The sequence below is a fragment of the Corvus cornix genome, chromosome 4 (genome assembly GCF_000738735.6).
Source record: "Corvus cornix cornix isolate S_Up_H32 chromosome 4, ASM73873v5, whole genome shotgun sequence".
Classification (NCBI taxonomy): domain Eukaryota; kingdom Metazoa; phylum Chordata; class Aves; order Passeriformes; family Corvidae; genus Corvus; species Corvus cornix.
The window spans coordinates 1,654,741-1,676,563 of NC_046334.1; the positions used below are offsets into that span (position 1 = coordinate 1,654,741).

The following is a 21,823-nucleotide window of genomic DNA, read 5'->3' on the forward strand; positions in this document are numbered from 1 at the left end:
CGGCCGGGCCGTTTCCGGGGCGGGGCGCGCGGGGGCTGCCGGGAGCGGCATGGCTCGCTAGGCGGCGGCGGCGCGCGGGTGAGCGGGCGCGCGCGGGGGGCGTCCTGAGGGGACGGGGGCAGGGAGCGGGATCGGGGCCGGGACGGGAGCGGAGAGCGGGCCGTGGGAGCGGCTTCCCCGCCCTGTGCGCGGGGAGCGGGGCGGCGAGGCACCGGCACCCTCCGGCCGCTGGTTTCCGGTTGCCCGCCCGCCGCGCTGCCACTTTGTTCCGTCCTGCCGGTGGCTGTGAGGTCCCTCGTTAAGCTGGTACCCGGCTTTCGTACCCTGGTACGACCGTGAGGGCTGGTTCGGCATTCCCAGTCACACATTTTAGGGTTCCGGTGGTGCACTGACACCTTTACGCTGTTACTTAAGTCCATATTCGGGAAAAGGAGGAGCAAACAAGAAATAAATTGCTCCCCAGGGATGTGGTCACAGCACCAATCCTGACACAGCTCAGGGAGCGTTTGGACAACGCTTCCAGGCCCAGAGTGTGGGATTCTTGGGGTGTCCTTGTAGGGCTAAGAGCTGGACTCAGTGATGGGACCCTGTGGGTCCCATCCAACTCAGCATATTCTGTGATACAGGTATTTCTGCTCCTAAATACCTTACTGACGCCAACATATTTTTCTCGCCTTTTCCCCGTGGCAGAATCATGGACCCCAGCTTGCTGAGGGAGCGGGAGCTGTTCAAAAAGCGAGCCCTCTCCACGCCAGCCGTAGAGAAACGCCCAGCGCTCTCTTCGGACTCCTCCGCCTCCAAGAAGAAGAAAGCCAAGGTAGAACAAGGGGGCTCCTCCAGCTCAAAACAAAACACAGGTGGGTGGAAGTCTCCTGTCCAGCAGCTGCTTGGTGTTTCCCACCACTTACCTTTAAGCTATGGTTTATTAATGTGAATAACGCTGTATCTGTGAGTTTTGCTGGTGGCCGTTGTCATTCTTTCTGTTAAATTACCACTTTTGTTAAGAAAGTCACTTGCATAATGTGAAAAAGTCATTCCTTGCTGTGCATATGTGTTAAGCCTCATCCTGTGGCTTGTTTGCTGTTGCTCCGTCGGAGGAATTGCTACTGCCAAAATTATTCATGTGAAACTGTGCTTTGGTTTGTGGATTTCAGTGCCTGCTGGATAGGCAGTAGCAGTGGTGTCATTTATTTTCTCCGTGTTTGCCATGTTGGATAGGGCCCGGAGCAACTTGGTCTAGTGGAAGATGTCCCTATGTCAGAGGGTTGGAACTGGATGATCTGTAGGCTCCCTTCCTGCCCAAACCGTTCCATGATTCTGTGATTATTTCTGGCAAGAGAGCACCTAAAACATTTAGGTAACTGTAAATTGAAGGGTATCCATACATGAGGTGGATTTGCAAGGTACATCTTGTCTGGCTTGCATGTTGTAATTAGCACTTGTCCTTGTTTTAGCTGGGACCTAAGGTTTGCTCGTGAGCACCAGGGACTCCAGACGTTTCTGCCTCTTTTACTCAAGAGTTGTGGCGTTTCCCTGGGATGGTGGCACTGATAATGCATCTCTCAGTATCAAATAAACAGTTAATAACGCAGCACCAAAAATAGTAGGAGTGTGTGGAAAGTGCAGCACCGGGGAGAGGATTTGCTCTGAAAGCAGTGGCAGTTCTTGAGTGCGCTTTAAAGGTCAGATCAAATGCCAGGAGTTACTAAACCACAAAATACCCTGTTGTGCAAACTCAGTCCATGCTCGTGTTTTGAATAATACCACACGTGGCTCTCTCCTAAACTCCAGAAGAAACAATAGAGCTAAAAACAACAGAGAAAAACGTCATGGGGTTTGGGAGGAGTGAGACATCTTCTGTCCCAGGGGAAGAGTAGGGAATTTGGGTATGTGTCTGCAGCTTCTCAGGCACCAAATAAAGTATCAGCCAGACATTCTAAAATAAATCAAGGGAGGCCAGGCTTCCGTCCATCCCTTTTCACACTCTCCAAATAAAACAAAATTCTACGTGGAATATCCTAAGCTGTGTCTCTGGCATGAGCAGGGTTTGCTGGGAAGAAGAGATGGGGAGTAAGGAAGAGGGCAGGGGGTACAAATGTGAGTCTGATCTGGAGGATTTGAGCAGATAAAAAAGGATTCATTTTGTTGCTGTGGTTTTTGGTGGGCTGAGGGTTTCTTTAAGTGCTTTTGTGGCTGTAAGGTAATTCTCTTACACAAACAGGGACCCAGTGCAGCTCTGAGGACGTAAACTTGATCTTTTATGCTGCTGGGTGTTTTCCTGGCAGTACCAGAAAGGTTTCAGGGTTTCTATAACATTTTTATGCTGCAGAGTCAAAATCTGTTGCCTCAAAACCTGTTTTTTATTTGGCTTGCCAGATAGGCAGGTGCCTGTCAGGTTATGTGGGTGTCAGAGATAGGTCTGGGGAGGTGGAGTAAAAACCTGATGTTGAGGAATCCCTGTCCCACCGCCCCAAAGAAACAAAAACTAAGGTGGTCAGTCCTAGTTTTGTTGTGCAGTGACCACGGAGGTGATAAATGCAGTCACAGTGTTTGTGTGTTGGCACTGATAGTTCCCGGGTGTGTAGTGCCCACAGGTCCTCCCTCGCTCTGTGGTTCTGCGATTCTGTGACTCAGAAAACCTGCCCTTGTCACTTTTTGGGGGAGGAGAGGTTTGGAGACCATGCTAATCTTCAAATGTCTGCACAGCTAAATCCGGCCTCTGTGTGAAGACTGGCTCTAGGCTTCCCACTGCTCCTACAGGGATTACTATCATTATTTCAACAGTGATTTGAAAAAAATCATAACTAGTTTACTCAGTTCAGAATAGGAACTGGAAAATGAACGAAATGGATCAAATCTGTTTGTTTCATTTTATTACTCAATAGTAAATTGTGGCTATGGTCTTTGTCTTAAGACCTTTGTCTCAGTGGTCTCTGCCAAGTCAAGAGCCAAAATCTTCAGGGGCTGTTTTGTGGAAAAGAATCATTCTGAGTCTTCTCTGGTGCTGTGCAAGGGGACACCTTTGTCTTCTGTTCCTTGTGCCCACATCCATTCCTCTTTATAGACCTGTGAAATAAAAAGGCTGGGATGCATCCCAAGATTTGTCATTCCGTGTGCTTCTCAGGAAGGCATCGCTGGAGCAGCAGAGGCTGGCATGTTGCGCACACTGCCCTCTTGTGTGCAGCCAAGGTGGGCATTTTGTGGGAGTGCTGCAAGCGTCCAGAGCATTTGCTTTTAGGAAAGAGACATGAATTAACTCAGTGCAATCCCGATGGCTTCTCAGGGCTTTGCAGGCTGATGCCATCACATACGGCAGAAAGTCATGAGTCATCGTTATCACCACCGACATTATCTTCATCGTATGTCTTGGCGTGAGTCCGAAGTTATCTTGTACTTGGGGCATCAGCTGCCACTAGTTGTGCTTTTGATTTTGAGCTCAAAGCATTCTCTGCATGGGGGACTGGTCCTGGCCAAACTGCACTCTAAGAAATGCATCTGAGATGAATGGTTGTGCGGTTTTGTGAGTGGAGGAGGGAGTTTGCTTCTCCAGGTGAATCACTGGGCTAGCTGTGCTAGTCATTATAGGTACTGGCCATAGCACAAAGGCTTTTCAGACATGGATGGACTGTGAGGTCACTTATGGCTGTGGGTTTTGTTTCCTTCATGACAGGAATGTTATCTGGGGTTAAGACAGTTAAATAACTTGTCCCACACGTAGCTTTGCTCTGGGACGTTTCTGTGTGGGTTCAGGAGCGTGAAGGACTTGCCAGGATTAGCTGATGGCCGCGCTGTTGGACACTGTTACTACAGTTGTCATTTGTAACTGCACAACTTGAATGGTTTTCAAAATCAGAGACACAACACAGCTACAGAGGGTGAATAACCTGGTGAGCCAGAGGTGTGAGAGTTCTCTGTTCAGGATGTGAGGAAGGGGTGAGTGTGAACTCTGGGATGTGTCAGCAGGCAGATGAAGTAAAGTGAGATTCTCTTGTGCAAAGTGAAGCAGTCCTCTCTAGCACAGGGCTGATCCTGATGTGGCCTCCTTTGTGAAACCTGTTGGTACCTGAAAGCTTCATGTGGGCTGGGTGACATCCCCCTCTTCGGCATGGGAGGTCTGTGGCCCATCTGGCTGTGTTCCTTGGCAAGAACTCCATCAGTTCCAGTTTAGCTTTGAAAGTTTGGGATAGGGATGATAGATCCAGCATGTCCAACTCCCTGTAGTGTTGCAATTGCACGGAAGCAATGGCCTTGGGTCAGAGAAGCATCCCTGTTTATTTCCAGCAGGATTTTGTGCAAAGGGTCAGATATTCTGAAGGTAATGGGTTACTCAGGTCTCGACACCCAGAAATCGTTGGCCAGGCTGAATATGAAATAAGGGGAGAACAGTTCTCTGGAACTGGAGAAGTGGGGGAAGAAAAGGTCAAACTACCCTTAGGAGGATTAGAAAAGACCATTTTAGGGATACATTTCATGTTGGCTTAGTTTTCCTCCCACCACCCTCTCTTCTAAAAGCAAGAAACACATAATAAAAAGTGCTGCCAAAGGCTAGAATTCACCCAATCCTCTCCTGCCTGAAGGGTCCCTTGCCATTCAACCCTTCTGTCCCATCTTTTTTCTTACCCCTTGTCTGTCTATCCTGTCCCTGTCTGGTTGACTCAGTGGGACAACACTGCTGTCTTTGCACTGAATGTGATCAGACTGTTGAACATTTTTATAAGTGTTTTCTTCAGTTAAGTAACACGGTTTTATGCATGTCAGGCAACATTTTTTCGGTCGGGTAGACAAAACTCTATGCTAGTCACTCAATATAAACAGCAAAAGTTCATCTAAAAACAAAAATCTTTTTTTCCCCCCGTAACACTGCAATAGATTGTCCTTCTGCTAAGCACTTGGAAAGCCATTGCCAATTATTCCAGTTCACATCCAGAGATGGAATTGCAGCCGTGGATATTTAAGTCCAAAAGAAAAAAAGCACGTGACTTGCTCATTTGTAAGGTACAAGAGGCTTCATTCGAGGTGTCAAACCAAGTTCTCCAAGTGCAGGTGCTCAGTGCTTCCTACACCACCTCTGTTTCACGCTTCCTGAAGCTGTTCATCATTGCTCTGACGGGATTGGGCTCATTCTCCAAGTCTTTCACAGTTTTGTTTTTCACGCAGCAGCAACAGTCCAGCAGTTCGTACAGGAAAGCCAACACCACCAGAGAAACTACGGTGAAGATGAATATGATCAGGATAACAAAGCAGGCAGTGTTCCAGTTGTCATGGAAAGGGTAAATTTTTTGCACTTGGAAGCCCAGATACTGGGAAATTGATGTAGTCTCATTCCAGTGAGTGCTGTTGAGGGTTGCCATTCTTGAAGAGTTGCCTGAGTATGCTCACTGTCACAGATTTGGGAGCTGAAACACAAAAACAAAGCTGTTGAGGACTCTGTCAGTCAAGGACATGCTGTGATTTTCATCACGAATTGTAACTACTTAAGTTCAGACTAAGTGCTCAGAGTTTCTATAAACATGTATTGTTGCATACTCATATTTGCTCACAAAAATATCAAACTCCAAATGTGCAAGTTTGTTATAGGACTGGAACATTTATTTTGGCTGTGTCTGGTTCATGCAGGCATCATGTGGTGTTAAGTTACTCAGCAATGAGAGCTTTGCTGCTTTATTTCAATTATGTGCACAAACAGAAAGCCTACAAACTAAATTTTCAAGGTGTGTACGGTGGTTTCAACCACCCGTCCATCATCAGTCTTGAGGCTGGCACTGGCATGGTGTGAAAGGCCGTATTATTTTGGAATTGCCTGTTAGCACAGACTTGTTCACCCTGCAAAACCCTTTGGACTTCAGGAGGGCAGATTTCCTGGCCTGTTCATTCCCCTGGTCTTGCACTGCTGAGTAGTTTGTGCTAGAGAAACTTGGCTGCCCAGATGGCACTGAGAGTGTTTGGAAATCTTGTTTGTGGTGCCATAGTCATTGGCATGGATAACAAGGAAAACCCAACCCTTTGTGAGGAGTTCTGATTTCTTGTTTTCCACTCTGCCTAACCCTGGCCCTCAGTGCTGTCTGTTGGCACCCAGCAGAGGAAGAGACTGCTCTGTGGTGTGCGGGGGGATGAAGCAAGAAGTTGGCTTCAGCAAATCTGCCTTTGCTCTGTAGTCTAATGTAATAAAAATTGTCCAAGGAGCTGCGGTAACTTCTGGTAATCTGCTGTGGCTGTAGGACATTATAATAACCTTTGAATCCCTCAGGCAATTTAAAACTGGATGTGGGAGGAAGAGATCGAGTCAGAGCTCCATATTTCCTTGAGGAAAGAGCAAGGAGTTTTTAGGTGGAACATGGTGGTGGATGGTGTCTACTAAAGCAGCTGACTTAAAGCAGACTGAGCACCTGTCCTTAATTCTCTGAAATTATTAAAGAAAAGGATATAGTGAAAACCTGGATCATGCTGCCAAACCAGCTTGTGATCTATGTCTTATTTTTACTGTTCAACTGTTACACATTTTGTTCTTTATCCTTCTGACTTTAATGGATTGAAACTGAAACGCAAGAGCTTTGTTGTTGGGAAGCTTCCTGGCATTAGCATTCCATACACACACTTACTGGAGCAGTTGCAGTAACTTACTGTTTCCTCTGTTAAATCTGTAACTGAGTACACAAATTAGTAATTGAATATACAAAGTATGACTGAGATGGATGGGATTAATTAAGCTGTTGGTGGATTTTTTTTCCCTAAACAAAAGTTTACGGAACAAATCCAAGCTAAAAATACTCCTGGTTTGAGTCAGGTCCTGGCTTCAAGAGAGTGGCTTGATTTGGTCATGGTGTGGGAAGGAAACTCAGCCAACCTGTTATGGGGCTAAAAGTCATAAGGGTTTTTGGAGGGGTGGCTTGAAGATTTATTTTAAAATCCATGAGAGAAAGAGAGAAGGGGGAGCTGAATAAAAGGATTTGGAGTCCCCTTTGAGGAGTAATTAACATAAGCAGGATTTAATTTTGTAGTTTAAATGGCAAGATGATACCTTTGGGAAAGAAAGGAGTTTTGTTTTGAACTTTGTAAACAGATTTCTAAGACTGAGGGTTTTGTTAGAATCTGTTACGCGTAAGTTTGCTCACTCTGTAAACACCAGGCACAAAAATAGACTGTTTCTGTGATGCAAAATTTAGTAATTTGAGGAGGTTTTTTTCATTTATAGTGCTCAAAAGTGATCAAAATCTGGGGCCACTAGAGGAACCTGTCATGTCTCCATTGCATAGCCTGCAGCCTTTGCCAGCACAGCTCTCTGCCAAGGCAGTAGCTCTGTTCCCAAGAGGAGAGGAGCATCTTAGGCATGGCATGGCCAGGCAGGAGCCGTGCTGGCAGCACAGCGCAGTGCAGCAGCCATTGCCTTCCCACTCCACAGCCAGCCCCTTCCCACTCCACAGGCTCCATTAGGGCAGCCAGTCCCTTCCCACTCCACAGCCAGCCCCTCCCCACTCCACAGGCTCCCTTAGGGCAGCCAGGCCCTTCCCACTCCACAGCCACCAATAGGGCAGTGGTTTGCACAGTGGAGAGATGTTTGTCTTTATGCCAGGAGGTGGAATTGAATGCCGTGCTGGAGGTGGTTCATGCCCCTTGAGGAGGATGATGATGATCTCCTTAGATTTGAATGAGGGAAGGCAGATAAAGATCAGCTACTCTTTGCCGTAATTATTAAAATACAAGGCTGAAGCAGCTGTTGCCGACTGTTCAGAATTAAAACAGCGCTAATGAGGTTAGTGTCCTTGAAAGCTGTCAAAAATGGGCTGGTTTCCTGCAGTTTTACTTATTTTGTAACGACACGGTTCAGATTCGTCTCATCAGCCAGTCTTATTTGTAATCAAGTCAGCAATTGTATGTATCCAAAATGCAGTGAGTTAAATATTTAATGAACTGACATAATATCTAATATCTGCACTAGGTTTTAATTTAAAAGCATTAGCATCTTTGGGCACTGCAGAGGAACAGCTTTATTTGAAATCATATTCATGGAGTAGAGGGAAATGACTGGCAAAAAATCCTTTTAATGCAGCACTGAGGAAGTCCTGTTTAAGAAAGCACTGAGCAGACATCTCGGGGTAAAAGCATTTACAAACCTCAGGTGCATTCTAACCCGTCTGTTTGCGTTGTATCGATGGCTGCTCCAGTATTTCCAAAGGTAACAGCATGCAGCGGGATTTTATCCCTACCTCGGTGTCTACCACATTTCTAGAACAGGTTTCTCTTCCACACACACAGATCTCTTATAGACAGCCTAATTTACGGAATACCCCCGGGAGGTAACGTTTCTCACGTTTCAGCTGGAGCTGTCTTTGTTCTAAGGAAAGCCCTTCCGCTATCATTTCTGTGAAAACATATAGAATCAATCACAAGGAACATGAGGCTGCAGGAAACCAGCCACCTCCCCTGTAAGGACGAAATCCATTTTGTTTACTGAATCTTGGCTTGTTGTGTTAGCTTTGCTGTAAGATGGAGTGGTCATCAATTTTCCATTAGTGCACAGATGGTGAAAGTGCTTGTCTGATCGTGCAAGACAAGCTCCTCCGTGTTCAGCGGGATAAACCCTGCTCAGCCTAGAGAAAAATCATTCTGATTCCAAGAGGCTTTTACAGGTTCGCAGCTTACACACATATTTTCTTTCAGTAATCAAGATAAACCTCAGAGAATGTTATAAAATGATACACACCTACCTCTCGTGTGAAAGGATGCTGAGAGAGCGCCGTTCTGGTCCCTTTTTTTAGTGCAGCCTATGGCACAGCTAAGATGGAGCTTTCCTTCCATTGGCCAGAGCACGATGCTGCTGACAACTTCCTTTGTGCTCATTTGCATCAAGCCCTCAACCCCAGGAGTAAATCATTCATAAATATGACTCTTACTGTCTGGAATAAGAAGCAAACCCCTCCCTGTTCTTGTTTTTTGGGATGCGATGAGCTCGTTAGCAGAGGAGCGCGCTGGGAGCGCGCGTTGGCCGCGACCCCGCTCTGCTTTGTGCTGGAATCAGCCATCAAACCGTGACGTTTGAAGTGTTAATATCTGCAGATTTCCAGCCTTGCCGTGTGGTTAGATTCCCTTGTCATGAACCGTGGCAGGCTGCAGCCAGGCAGATTAAACAAGATAATCTTCCTGATTCAATTGACAGAACAAAAACATGATAGATTGTCTTAACTGTTTGTTGCACCTCTGAATTTATTTTGGTCACTTCAGACCTCATTACATCTATGATTTTTCTGTTTATTTATAAAATGTCCTATATAGACATTAATTTTTAATGTTAAAAGGGAACCCTGTAGGGGAAAATCCCTATGGGTCCTGTTTTCAGGGGGAGCTGGCTTTTGATTTTCCTCCTTTTTACCATCTTAATTTAGTATCCGGAATAAAATCTTCCTCTGTAGCTGGATTCTACAGTGATTCTTCTATGTTAATTTTAGAATTGTTGTGCTGTGTAAAGCCTCTAAGATGATGTTGTGTAGCAGCTTCACAATTCTGTTCTTTTATCTCCCTTCACTGATTTTTCCACAGAAATAATAGGAGCTCCGTATCTCTCCTGAGATAGCTGTTGTCCTGTTAAATCAACAGTGGATTAAAATATCCCCGTGGTGACGAAGAGATTCTTTTTCTGAAGTAGCTGAAATTCCAAAAAACTGTTGCCATTAGGTTTGAGCAATATTGTGCTGGTAATGAGCCTCTGGTTTGTGATAGTGGTTTGTGGATATTTGTGTTCAATGTGCTGTGCTAAGAGCTGACGTTAATGAAATGGTCATTAACAACCTTGCAAGAATTTTTGAAACAACACGATAGCAAACCTCATGATAAAAGACAACCAGAGCTGACAACAGAGGGGATTCTGAGTTGCTGTTCCAGTGGTGCAACACACCAGGCTGAATTGGTTTGCATTTACATGGGTCTGTTTAATAAATTCTCCACTAGAGCTACTGTAAACAATAAATAAAAAAAATCACATCCTTCCTTTATGTGCTGTGTAACCACTGAGTGCCTGTTGGGAAGAAGGGAAGCTTTCTGCCTCCATCTCAGCAGCAGGAAGGTATTGGTGGAGCAAATGCAGTGCATTATTTCAACATGGTTTAATGTAGTGTAAATGATTATGGGATGTTCAGCCACTGAATCAAATGTGTTCTCTTACGGCAGTAACTCTGCAGTCACTTGCTGCTTTCTTAACTTTTTAGTTGCGGAGTTCTGCTCAGAAGTGTTCCAGAGCTGTGTCCTCTCTTTGGGTCTGGATCAAGATGTGCACAAGGACAGAGTCCTGAGGGTGGCTGCTTCTGCCACTCCTGTTTCTGTCCATAGTTGTTGTTTCAAAAGCTGCTGGAAGTAGAGTGAGAGTGTGATGGAGCTCAGAGCCAACAGGGAGATATCGAAGCATCCTTTAATTGTTTGTTTTCTTTCTTTGTAGATCACAGCAATGGATCATTTAACTTGAAAGCCCTTTCAGGAGGCTCTGGCTACAAGTTTGGAGTCCTTGCTAAAATAGTGAATTATATGAAGGTATGGTGTTTTGGTGTAAAATAATACTGTTTCTGAATACTTTAATTATTGTCCTGTGGTAGCTGGAAAATGCTGAATATTTCAACCTCTGAACATCTTCTACTGCAAGAGTGATAATTCCAAGAAACTGCTTGTTAAATTCAAAGTGCTGTCAGTAAATTAAATTGTCAGCATATTGTTCCATAACTGAGATCCTAATTATCCCAGGTCGCTGTACAACCAAGATAATGGAGTTTATTTGCAGGAATTTCAAGATGCTGTCAGGTTTTGGGATTCATGAGCTATTGATCAAAATAAAGTGTAATTTGGTGCCAATCTTAGTTACTTTTCAGTAACTGAGTTGCTGAATCAAGTGAGTACAGAGCTGTAATAGATGCTGTTTGCTTTTCCAGACTCGGCACCAGCGTGGTGATACACATCCACTGACCCTGGAAGAGATACTGGATGAAACGCAGCATTTAGATATTGGACTCAAACAGAAACAATGGTTAATGAGCGAGGTAAAGAAACCACATGTTCAGATTTTCATTAAAGATAAAGAATTCTGATAAACCTGAATTACACACATTTATTAAATTATTAAATATGTAATCCCTCCTTGAAGAAACTACTAAGACAGACTGTAGCATTCCTTTGCTGCCAGTACTAATATTCTGGGGAACAGAAACCTCCACTCTGGCAGTGTTGGTTGTGTGGGAAGCCTGATGTTGCTGAAGTCTTTCAAAAGGTACTTCCTGGTTTCTTCCATAATGAACCAGAATATCAAAATGGAACGGAAGAGCTCCTCCCAAGAATCGTATATAAAATTATCACTGAACTTTTCCCAGATGAGAAGAGGTGAACAAACACCCTGCAGCACCAAAATTGGGTCCCTTCTCTGTTGCAGGTGCTGTGTTGTGGTGAATTATGCCTAGGCTGGTGGATCTAAGATCCAAGGATTTAAAATCCTTTAAAACTCAAACCTCCAGCCTGGCAGCTGTAACATGAGGCTCGTGTGCTCAAAAGCACACCAGAAAAAAATGTAATAAGTGTCTGCACTTTTTCAAGGGTTGAAATTTCTGTCCCTGTTACAGGCTCTAGTCAACAATCCGAAAATAGAAGTTGTGGATGGGAAGTATGCTTTCAAACCCAAGTACAACTTGAAAGACAAAAAGGCTCTGCTCAGGCTCTTGGACAAGCATGACCAGCGAGGACTGGGAGGAATCCTTCTGGAAGACATCGAGGAAGGGCTGCCCAATGCACAGAAAGCCATAAAGGTGAGGGGCACCTCAGCTGGTCCACTTCTCAGAGGGAAGAGAGAGACTAAGACAGAGTTTTCTCATGAGTTGTTTCTGTTCTTTTGGTAACTTGGAAGCTGTTTCAGCAGATCTAACATGTGCCCTTTTCTGTATTTCACCCTTCACGTTCAGATTTGCCCTGATGTCTCAACGCAGCTCTCAGAGCTCTTTCTCACAAAAGACTCCTGATCTCCCACATTCTGACTGTTGTCATTTAGTTGTCCTTTCACACCTTGACCTCAGTCCTCTGTATCTCATCTTTGATTTATTAGCATCTGTTTCATGGCCGGTTACTTTGCGGTTTCTCCAGTTTGTTGTTGCTTTTTGTAGCACAAGGTCTGGGTCTGTTGGGAGTTGGGAGACCTTCAGCTTGGAAACGAAGTGATTTTGAGTTGTTCTTTCGCATTTGTTTTTGAGGCTTTAGGGGACCAGATCATCTTTGTTAATCGCCCTGATAAGAAGAAAATTCTTTTCTACAATGACAAGAGCTGTCACTTTGCGGTGGATGAAGGTAGGTGTTGGTTTACGTAGGTTTCCATGACAGTTGGTTTGAATTCATCTTAAGCACCTCTGTGTATAAGCAGTCTTCAGGTAGAGCAGTCTTTTAAGGTGATAATGGAATATTAGGTGTGTCCGGATGTGAGGAGAATGTTTATATTAACATGAGGCAAACGAGACCAGCAAGTGAGTCCAGTGGTTGTGTCCTCTGCTTTGTGATGGATACATTGGAACATAGCACCAGGAATCCAGCAGTTGTCTTCAAGACTAACGGTACAGAAGAGACTAAAAACCACCACACTGTGGCTAAAATGGCATCTAACATTTTGCTGCTTAAGGGGAAGCCAAAAAAACCTGAAAGGACAGTTTCTGGGTGCAAGATTTTTGTTGGGTTTTTTTCTAGTTTGTTAACCATGTGCCTTTTACTGATGAATGCAGCAAGAAGCCACAAATGGAACAGAAGGAGAAAGGACAGAGGGATGAGATGTGAGCAAAATTCTTGAGAAGGGGTTGTTACAACTGGGAGGAGAGCACAGATGTGGGGCAGTGCTGCTGTCCAGGCCTGGAGTGGATTTGGGACTCCACAAGTTCAGTGTGTTTTCTGTGTCACAAATAGTGGTAAAATCCTCTGGTGCCGTTTTATACACTTGTTTATGCACAGATATTAACTACAGAAATCAGGGTGTGTTCCATTACTGGTATGAATGCCAACATCAGGTGCCTGTAAGTGCAGAAAGGGGGAGGCAAACTCTGTCAGAAGATCTTAGTTTAAATGACTCAATGACACTGAACACTTTCTAGTGTTAATGTATTGTTCTTGTAACGTGACACATAAAGCCATTGCATCACACAGCATCGTATTATGGTAAAAAAAATAGTTCTGATACAAGCTTGAACTATTCTACTTACAGGACCACAGGAGAATGCATAAAGCTCTTTCTTTTTTTGCCTGCCTCCAAGGGAATCTGTATTTCCAATAGAATTTAGCAACTGGAGATGTGTATCGTTAACTATTTGTTATGTACTGAGAGTACACACTTGTAATCTCAGTAACAACAGCTTTCTTTCACAAAGGTAATTAAGTAGAGGTGACATCTACAGCATTTAAGAATATAAAAAATATTTCAAAATGTTGAATTTCTTTTTAAACAATAATTTCTGTCATTTCTCGATAGTGGCAGTGAAACTAGATGCGAAATGCAGAATGGATTCACTGGGGCATTTCTGATTTCCAAATGTTTAGGAGTTTACCATGAACCCTGATATTCTGTTGAGGTAGTGCCTCTTCAGTCCATCAGCCCACAGCTTTTGGGGGTCTGAACATGGCCAAAGCATTTAGAAATCAGTGCTGTTGCAGTAACTTTTAAGGCGGAGCTTATAAGTTTTAGCCACTGATTGTATCATAGTTGTGTTGCTAAATTAATGTTTTTTCTTGTGCAATTTTTTTCCAGATAGCAGGAACCGAAAATGCTAAAAGAGTTATCAGAGGGAGGTCTCTACCCTGTTGTTACTAGCTTGTAATAACTCCAGGATTAACTGTGAAATTTCCTAACAGAGCCCATTTTGTTAACATGTAGACAGAGGCATCAGGCAGCCAGGATAAATCCAGGGCTCTTCTTACGCAAGACATGTTGTGGCACACCCGTGTGTGCTTAGGAGCAAGCAATGCAAGCTATTGCTATCAGAGGGAGGAAGAGGTTAAAAAACCCCTTTTAAATGCCTTGCCTCCTGCTGAAGGAAGGCATTTAAGCCTGCAGAGTGTGTCCTGAAGGGATCCAGTGTGCTGTGTTTGTAGTTCAAGGTGGCTCTGCTTCCTTTTATCCGCAGGTGGCAGCAGCTTCCCATCTGAGCCAGAAGTGATGTTTTGTTGTTGCTCTGTTCCTGCTGGTTTTAGTTTTCCTTTTGATGCTTTGTTCTGAGAGGGGGCAAGAATACTTTCTGTTCTGTGAATATTGTGATCCACCTGCATATGCCACAGTGCTGAAAACATCCCTGAGTACATTCACTCACTTACTGCAACTGGAGCAGGTTCTTTTTCCAACCTTGTTATCCTGTGACAAAGGAAACCCATCCTTCCCGGGCAGCTTTGCTTTAGGATTCTTTCCAGAGCAGCAGAAGGGTGTCTCTTAGGGGGTCACTGGCAGAATTGTCTGTGTACAGGATGAGTTCTGACACGTCTCTGCGTTAGCAATGCTATTGCAGCTCATTATCTCTGGCAATGTTAAAATGAAGTTTTAAAAGACTGCAAAATAAGCCTTGAAGTGTTGGCAGACTCTTTGATCTAGCAGCCGATGACAGTTCAAAATATGTTTCTAGTTTAATGTTTATCCTCAGAAATAAGGTCTCTGTGCTCCTCGGTGCACGATGCTGCCGTATGACATCCCAGTTCAGAACACGTGTTGGCTGGGATTGGTATCCTTGGAAAGTCGGGTGTCCTCTCCCACTGCTGCCTGAGCTCCATCAGCAGGGAGAGAGGAGCTGCCAGGGCAGTTTGGAGCTCGCTGCCTGGAGTAGTGGGAGGACCTGCTTTCTGGCAGTGCCTGCCTCTGCCCTTGATGGCTGAACAAGCTTTTCTTTCTCCCCTGTGAAAATAAATCCCAATGTATCGCAGCAACGGAGCGGTGCGGTGCTTATATATCGTGATCTCAAGGGTACTGGAGAAGGTTTTAGCAGTCAGGAACGGCTTTTGTTCTTCCTTTTATGTGATTAGCCAAGGAAGGTTCAGATTGCATGTGTTCCTTCTGGACTTCCTGCCTAATTAATCTACTGTCAGTGGTGTGGAGCTGAAAATGTTTATAAAAGCAGGGCCAGATTTCAGGTGCTTCAGCCAAGTCAAGCGCTGCCTTTTTGTGCTGGGGCGAAGCACTTTGCATGTGAACAAGGCTTTCACCCCTGTGCTGAATGCTGAAAGGCCAGTTTGATTGCTTAACTGCTAGAGATTGTATCTTTCCCGGCTGAATGCACTATAGGAAGTATTTTAATGCTAAAAAATTCGGATACTTCATTCTACATGTTTTTAAAATTCTTCCTAAGCGCCTTTGTAGGGCTTTAGAGAATGGCCAAAGCCTCTTAAGTGTAACTATAATGTTATCTATAAAAACTGCTTGGGATCAGTCCTGACTTACAGCTGTGATGGTCCAGGGACAGCACAGATTTAACATCAAGCACCTTTTCCTTCTGGTATAAATCCAGTGCTGCATTCCCTGGGACTGATAGGACTGTTGTTTCTTCCCTTCTACACTGTTATTGTCTGGTTTTGTTCTTTGCTCAGCTTTTGGCTTGGCTCTCTGAAGATTTTTAAGCTGTTTTTAATCTCTGGCAGATTTTATTACCTGCATGATGTATCAGTTTATCTCCACAACCATCTCAACCTTTCTGCAAGAGCAGGTGAGGCAGTCAGAAGTGCTGGATAAGCCTCTCCAAAGTCACCAGGCAGTCATTTACCCATGACTTCATTCCCCAAATGTAAGCATTTATAGAAAGGAAGTGTGTTAGAGTTGAATCACTCAGGGAATGTCAGTGCAAATTGTTTTCATCTATGAGGCACCTCGGCGTGCTGTAAAATCAAGGTAACCGTGCATCCTTAGCCCGTGGGTATTTCGGAGAGAGAAGGTGTCTGCAAAATCTTTGTTATGCCGCCCTCTGCTTAGCTCTGTGTTTGTTCCTGCTGGTCAGAGCTCATTGTTTTGAGTCTTTGCACACAGACCTCATGTTGCTGGAGATGTCAGCAAACATTTAAACTGGCTTTTCAGCCAGCTCCTGGTCTCATTTCCTCCTCTCAGTGCTCGAAAGACCAGAACTTAGCTCTCGGGAGGAGCAAGGAAGCAGCCTGTGAGTAGTGTTGATTCTGTCCAGTTTCTGAGTTAAAATGTTTTAGTGATCAGATTGCAAGATACTGTGTATAGGATTTATTCATGACAGTTGCCTCAGTATCGGGATCACAGCTTTCTGCCTCTTTTCAGCAAGATCTGCATTGGAATCAGGACTTGAAAGCTCTGTGGAAAATGCAAATCTCCGTGAGGGTTCAAAGCACCTTCATGGCTTTGACCAGAAGCTCTTGGGAAATTTCTCCCCTGGGGATTTTTTCTGGGCTCTGTCTTGTCAAAGCAGCCTAAGCCCTGCAGATATTGTCAGCTTGCCCAACTGCAGCCTGCTGCAGTCAGGTGAAGCTTTGCTGTCTTTTTACCTTCCTGTCGCCATTTTACTTTTATTCTGGCTGATGTGAAAAATAATTTAGTGTCTCTGAGAGAAGTCGCTCACCTTGGCTGTGCTGTGATGGTGTGAAGATCACGTAGCAGTGAACAGGACATGGAGAAGGAAAATTGAATGTGCTCTGTAATCATAGTGGCTACAGGAGTGCATGCATCCCAACCGGTTCTCCATGCCTGGCTGGAGCAGGCCAGCATGTGCAGGGAGAGCTTCCTGCTCCAACCATCCCCTTCCCACTCCTCACACCAGCCAGCACTGAGCTGCTTGTGCCCTGTCCACAGAGAAAAGAATGTGAAAAATGGATCCGGTATATTGAAACCTTCCCTAGGAGCTGCCTTCTGCCACTGTTGTCTGCTCTTCAGACACACAGCAAAGGCCAGGGTGACAGCATTTCCAATGCTTCTCAAGGAAATCAGGAAAAATCTTTCCCTATGTCAGGTCAAGGGTGTATTTTCTGAGGTGCAGAAGTACCACAGCTACAAATGCAGAGGGTTGTTTCTTGAGAGCTGTAGTTATTGCCAGCTTTTCCCACAGGTTCTCATATTTCAGAGAGGATGTCACAATAATTCAGAGAGTGTATTCCCAAGGTCTAAGCTTTGCCTGGCTGATAGGGGCACAGTCCTTGGAGAGTTAAACCTGACAGGTAATGTGTAAATGGTTCACTGCCAACCATCCAGCTGCTCTCTTTCTTCAGACCTCGCATTTAGCCCAGTGTCTGGTGTTACACCAAGTCAGTTTTGTGATGAGATGATGGATGGATCTCCCTTGCCTTTTAGACGACACTCTTAAGTGCAGACAGCTCGTATGCACTGAAGGGTGGCAGCTCCCTGTGCTTCTTCACCTTTATCCTGTACTTTTAGTTCCAAATCACTCCTTCATTACAGAGTGTTTCCATGTTGTTGTGACTCCCTCTTTGCTGGGCAGTGAAGTGTTTTAAAGCCCTACATGTAGCTCCAGCATGGGAAGAAGATTCTTTTGCAATTACTGCAATCAAAGCAGTAGTGCTGAAAGCAGCCTGATTTGTGGAGGAGTTTTTAAATGGAGTTGCAGAATATGATACAGTGACTCTGGTGGGGCCAATTTGTGGATTAAATTATCTGTATGTAAAGTCCATTTTAGCTCTGCAGTTTTGGATCTTGGTGCCTGTTCCATTTGTACTCCTTGGCCAAGTTTAAAAGGTGGATGTGGAGCTGGAGTGATGTTATAACCGTGGCACTTACAAGAAATGCAGAACGCTGTAGTTAGATATTAACTGTGATCTGCACTTCTGTGCATGCTGATCCCTGAAGAGCTGACCATTTATTTTCTAGTGTTTAATTTTTCACTTCTGTTCCCCAGAAGAATGTAGACTGGTTTAAACTTAAGCACCTATCCTCAGCTTTCCTTTTTTTTTGCACCAGGGCGTATTTGTCCATATATCCTGAACTCTAATGAGAAGACACATCATCTGTGTTCGTAGCAGGATACTATAAATAAGAGGACAAACTTTCTCCACCTGCTGCAGCAGGATGAGGTGAGGGATGATCTGTGATAGCAGGCACCGCCAGCTATGCGGAAAGCTTGGAATCCCCCTCAAAAAGCAGATGGAGAGTGTCTTGACTGCAGTGTCAGTCCTTGCATTAAGGGATGTGCACACTGATCCCAAGGTGCTGGATAGCCTCTGGGAGAAACAGGCTGTGAGCTATCTCCCTGTAACCAAAAGTGGTGTTTTGACAGGTTTTGGTTCTCTTCAAAACCACTGCATTACCGAAAATGAACACTGTCACTCTTCACCGGTGAAATTCCTTTCTTTAGTTTCCTGGAAAGCTGGGACAGCCTCTTGCTGTTGGCAGCAGGAAGAAGAGAAACACCTGAGACTCGAAGCATGTATTTGCATAGAAAAACAAGGTGCCTTAGGTAGGGAATTGTTCCAAGTGCAGGAACTGAGTTCATTTTGTACACTCCCATTTGGTTGCAGTGTGCCCAGAACCGGGGTATCCGTGGCAAACCGGCACTGGAGCATCTCATCCCCTGCTGCACAGGACAGATCCTTAAGCATGCAGAGGTTGTGCTTGTTTTGACAACTGTATACTAAATTTGTCTGGAAATAAAAGGAAAAATTTAGTCTTGCATTGCTATGTGTGCCTCGTGTTTTATTTATAGTTTGTTAGCCAGACCTGCTGACAGGATGTATCTTAACTCCCTGCCTGGGGAATGAAGGGAGGTAGGATCGTACCAGCCACTGCCTGGAGAAGGCATTCCAGAGGCTCTGTGAAACTTTACGTGAGGCACAAAGTGTGCAGGCAGATGGCAGCTGCTCTAATTAAGACTTACTGTCTCTGTCTGTTTTCTTGCTGCTGTGGTTTTTAAGGTGTCTCTCTTCTTTTTAACACCAGAGGAATTTTAGTACTTTATTATCTGTACAGCACGGTATGGATCATATTGCAGTGATAAACGAGCTCAGAGCCACTGAAGTAAATGTCTTGAACCTTCAGTAAATTAGACGTGGGATGGCAAGTCTCCCAAGTCAGTGGCAGCTGAAGATTTGTAAACGAAGTTGCCGTTTATGGTTAGTGATTGCCCTTCCTCAGGAACTGTGAAACTCATTCGCAGCCTACACAGCTCTAGAGATTCCAGGCTAAAAGAGGCTCCAATAGCAAATAAACATGGAAAGCACAGGTTGCCTCTGGCTGCTACTGATTCGAGAGAGAGAGAGCAGTTTAGCTTGAGGGTGTTTTGTTGCTGTTTTGTTGGTTGGAGTTTCATCTTTTCGGGTTTTGGGTGTTTTTGGCAGTGCATCAGCATTTGGAGTGGGTAAAGGCTGTGCTGAGTGAGTGCCTGCTGGCGGTGACAGACTGACGTGCCAGAATGTTTCAGTGTTTGAAATCAAGTCTCTCTCCTTCCCTTCATGTGGGGTCTTTGCCCAGGGTTTGCTCACTGGGATATAAAACCAGGGTTTGTCGTTTCAGAATTCCAGAAGCTGTGGAGGAGCATTCCTGTGGATTCTATGGATGAGGAGAAGATAGAAGAGTATCTGAAACGACAGGGTATTTCTTCCATGCAAGAAACCGGACCAAAGAAAATAGTAAGAGATACAAATTATAGATCTTCCTAAGAAACCCCCTTTCCTGACCCCGCAGCGTTAATTCCAAAATGTGTTGGTGAGCCTGTGCACGGCTTTGTGGAGCTTGGGGAAGTGTGACCAGTTTTAAAAACTGGAAAAACCAAGCGCTGCAGCCAGCAGTCAGTGCTTTTATGACTCGTTAGAGCCTGTGTAATTAATCCAAGCAGTATCAAAAGAGGGCGAATGCCAGGAATCCCCATGAGCTCCACAGTGGAAGCTTTTGCTTGGAGGTGTACAGTACATTAAGAGTAGTAGTATTTTGGGAGGAAGGTGGGGGGGGTTAACTTTTCTGCTAAAAAGCTTTGAAATCCTGATGGGATTGTGGATAGGACTACAGGGCATGTACCTGCTTCTGTAGCTACATAGGATGGTTTGGAACCTGCACTTAAAAATGCCAGCTTTACTACTGTGCCTGCGATACCGTGGCTCTGCTCCGTCCCCAGGGTCATCTCCCTGCCTGGATTGGAATTGGATGCTGTTGCTTCTCCAGGAGCTAGCACTTCCCCTTCCCTGCCCAGCCCTGGTTCTGTCGGGGCTCGTCTTTCACTGCAGTAGTGACCAGCACCGTGTTACACGTCAGGTCAGATGTCACAGGTCTTCTGACTCCTGTTTGTTTCTTCTTGCAGGCTCCCATTCAGAGGAGGAAGAAACCTGCTTCTCAGAAGAAACGTCGGTTTAAGACTCACAATGACCACTTGGTTGGAGTATTAAAAGATTACTCTGATGTGGTTCCTGGCAAGCAGTGAGCGGTTGTATTCTGGAGCAAACGCGCCTTTCTAGACGGGCTTGCTGCTGCTGGGGCTCGGTGTCTGCTCACAGAAGGACTGACTGTATATAATAATGTGATGTGTTTCCCCCACCCCAGCAACTGCCGAGGTGAAACAGGTCAGTTTAAGAGCAAGTATGAGCTACTAAATTTAGAGGTTAATTTAATTAGCTAATGGGAAACGTGTCTTAGAGTAAGAGGTTCTCACTAGTTGCCTGTTGGCTAGGGTGATAAATGGTGCTCAGCATGTAATGCAGGAATTCCTGCTCAGTGCTTAACTCTGCTTTTACATTGCTTAATGGGTATTTACCTGGAATTACTTACAGGGGGCTTTCTAGTGGGATTGAATAGAGCATTTGTTTTACCTATTTCAGGAAAACCTTTTCCTAAAATCACTGCAGGCAAAGTTTCTTTCACAGTCAAATACACCCACGGTTTGTATGCTTCTTCCTTGCCATGGGACTGAGCTTTACTGAAAGGTGGTGATATCTGAGACTCAAACTCAGAAAACCCCCTCTCCCAAAATCCCAGCAGGCTGTGGGATGGGATGAAGCCAGAGCTTCCTAATGTTAATTAGGAATTGCCCTCGGCAATGTCTCCTCACTGTTGTGGGTACAAGTGTGTTGCACGTTCTGCTCTGTGCACAGGAGGGAAATAAAACGACAGTGTAATACTGGAGCTTTTTTTTTAAGTAATAAATTTACAATGCTGGTTTCCAGTGTTGCTTCTTTAAAGAATGAGAGAATCGGCAGCTTTGGTGCTTGTTGCGTTTTCCTTTTCGTGGAGGTAAAGGAATCTTTGCTATATTTTTATCCTCTCAGTGACTTACTGTTCTGGGCTAACACTGTCATCTTTTTAATGATAGCTGGGGAGAGGGGAGGAACCACCTTAAATGCAAGCTCCCTGCAGATGCCTGATGTTCTGTGCAGCACAGCCTTACATGGAATGTGTCCAAATCATGTCCTCTTGATAACTTATTTTTATGTTCCGAACCAGAGTCGGTCAATGCTGATCCTGTTTTCATGGCACTGCAGGAGAGGAGCTGTTTCTCCGTTCTTGCAGGGTTAGGATCAAAGATAAAAGAGGTGCCTGCAGCTCCCCACCGACGGCAGCTCGAGCACAGGCTGTTGTCGTGCTTGATGCAGCCGGGGTCGGAGCAGAGGCCGTCGGATGTGGACATGTGAGCAGATGAAGAATGAGGCTTTGTTGCTGTCGCACTGAACAAGTTCTGTCAGCTTGGGGAAATATGCTTCTGTAAGTGCAGCATTTATCCTCCTGGTTTTAAAGTCTGCTCTTGTGAGAAACAGACAATGCTTCCAGCGTTGCACATGTCAGCCCTGTTTAAGGAGCTGCCAAATGCTGTTAGGAGGTTTCTTCTATTATTTTTTATATATATATATATATATATATATTTCATGCTTATGAAGTATATATATATATATATATATATAT

The 21,823-nt window shown here is 44.8% G+C and overlaps 2 protein-coding genes across 4 annotated transcripts; one reads left to right on the forward strand and one right to left on the reverse strand.

Annotated features, from left to right (window-relative positions):
- Positions 1–25: 25 nt before the first annotated feature.
- GTF2E2 (general transcription factor IIE subunit 2) lies at positions 26–21,108 on the forward strand. Of its 2 annotated transcripts, none has more exons than XM_039551353.1 (8): positions 26–78; positions 691–857; positions 10,427–10,518; positions 10,911–11,018; positions 11,592–11,774; positions 12,213–12,306; positions 19,451–19,566; positions 20,232–21,108. In XM_039551353.1, exons 2-8 carry the CDS (start codon positions 695–697, stop codon positions 20,349–20,351), a joined length of 876 nt encoding a protein of 291 aa, XP_039407287.1. In that variant the 5' UTR covers positions 26–78; positions 691–694; the 3' UTR covers positions 20,352–21,108. The 2 variants fall into 2 exon arrangements, with proteins under 2 accessions (XP_039407287.1, XP_010409639.1); XM_010411337.3 differs by lacking the exon at positions 26–78 and adding an exon at positions 225–327.
- SMIM18 (small integral membrane protein 18) lies at positions 2,852–9,022 on the reverse strand. Of its 2 annotated transcripts, none has more exons than XM_010411335.4 (2): positions 8,702–9,022; positions 2,852–5,396 (listed from the first exon to the last, which is right to left on the reverse strand). In XM_010411335.4, the coding sequence occupies exon 2, from the start codon at positions 5,349–5,351 to the stop codon at positions 5,058–5,060; it is 294 nt and encodes a 97-aa protein (XP_010409637.1). In that variant the 5' UTR covers positions 5,352–5,396; positions 8,702–9,022; the 3' UTR covers positions 2,852–5,057. The 2 variants fall into 2 exon arrangements, with proteins under 2 accessions (XP_010409637.1, XP_010409636.1); XM_010411334.4 differs by having other exon boundaries at positions 8,706–9,020.
- Positions 21,109–21,823: the final 715 nt, after the last annotated feature.

What these genes read in the sequence shown, in the direction of transcription:
- SMIM18 (XM_010411335.4), bottom strand. Translation starts at nt 5,351, where the DNA reads ATGGCAACCCTCAACAGCACTCACTGGAATGAGACTACATCAATTTCC.
- GTF2E2 (XM_039551353.1), top strand. Translation starts at nt 695, where the DNA reads ATGGACCCCAGCTTGCTGAGGGAGCGGGAGCTGTTCAAAAAGCGAGCC. An exon ending in ATGCACAGAAAGCCATAAAG is followed by an intron (nt 11,775 to 12,212) that starts GTGAGGGGCACC and finishes TTTGTTTTTGAG; the next exon opens with GCTTTAGGGGACCAGATCAT. An exon ending in TCACTTTGCGGTGGATGAAG is followed by an intron (nt 12,307 to 19,450) that starts GTAGGTGTTGGT and finishes TTGTCGTTTCAG; the next exon opens with AATTCCAGAAGCTGTGGAGG.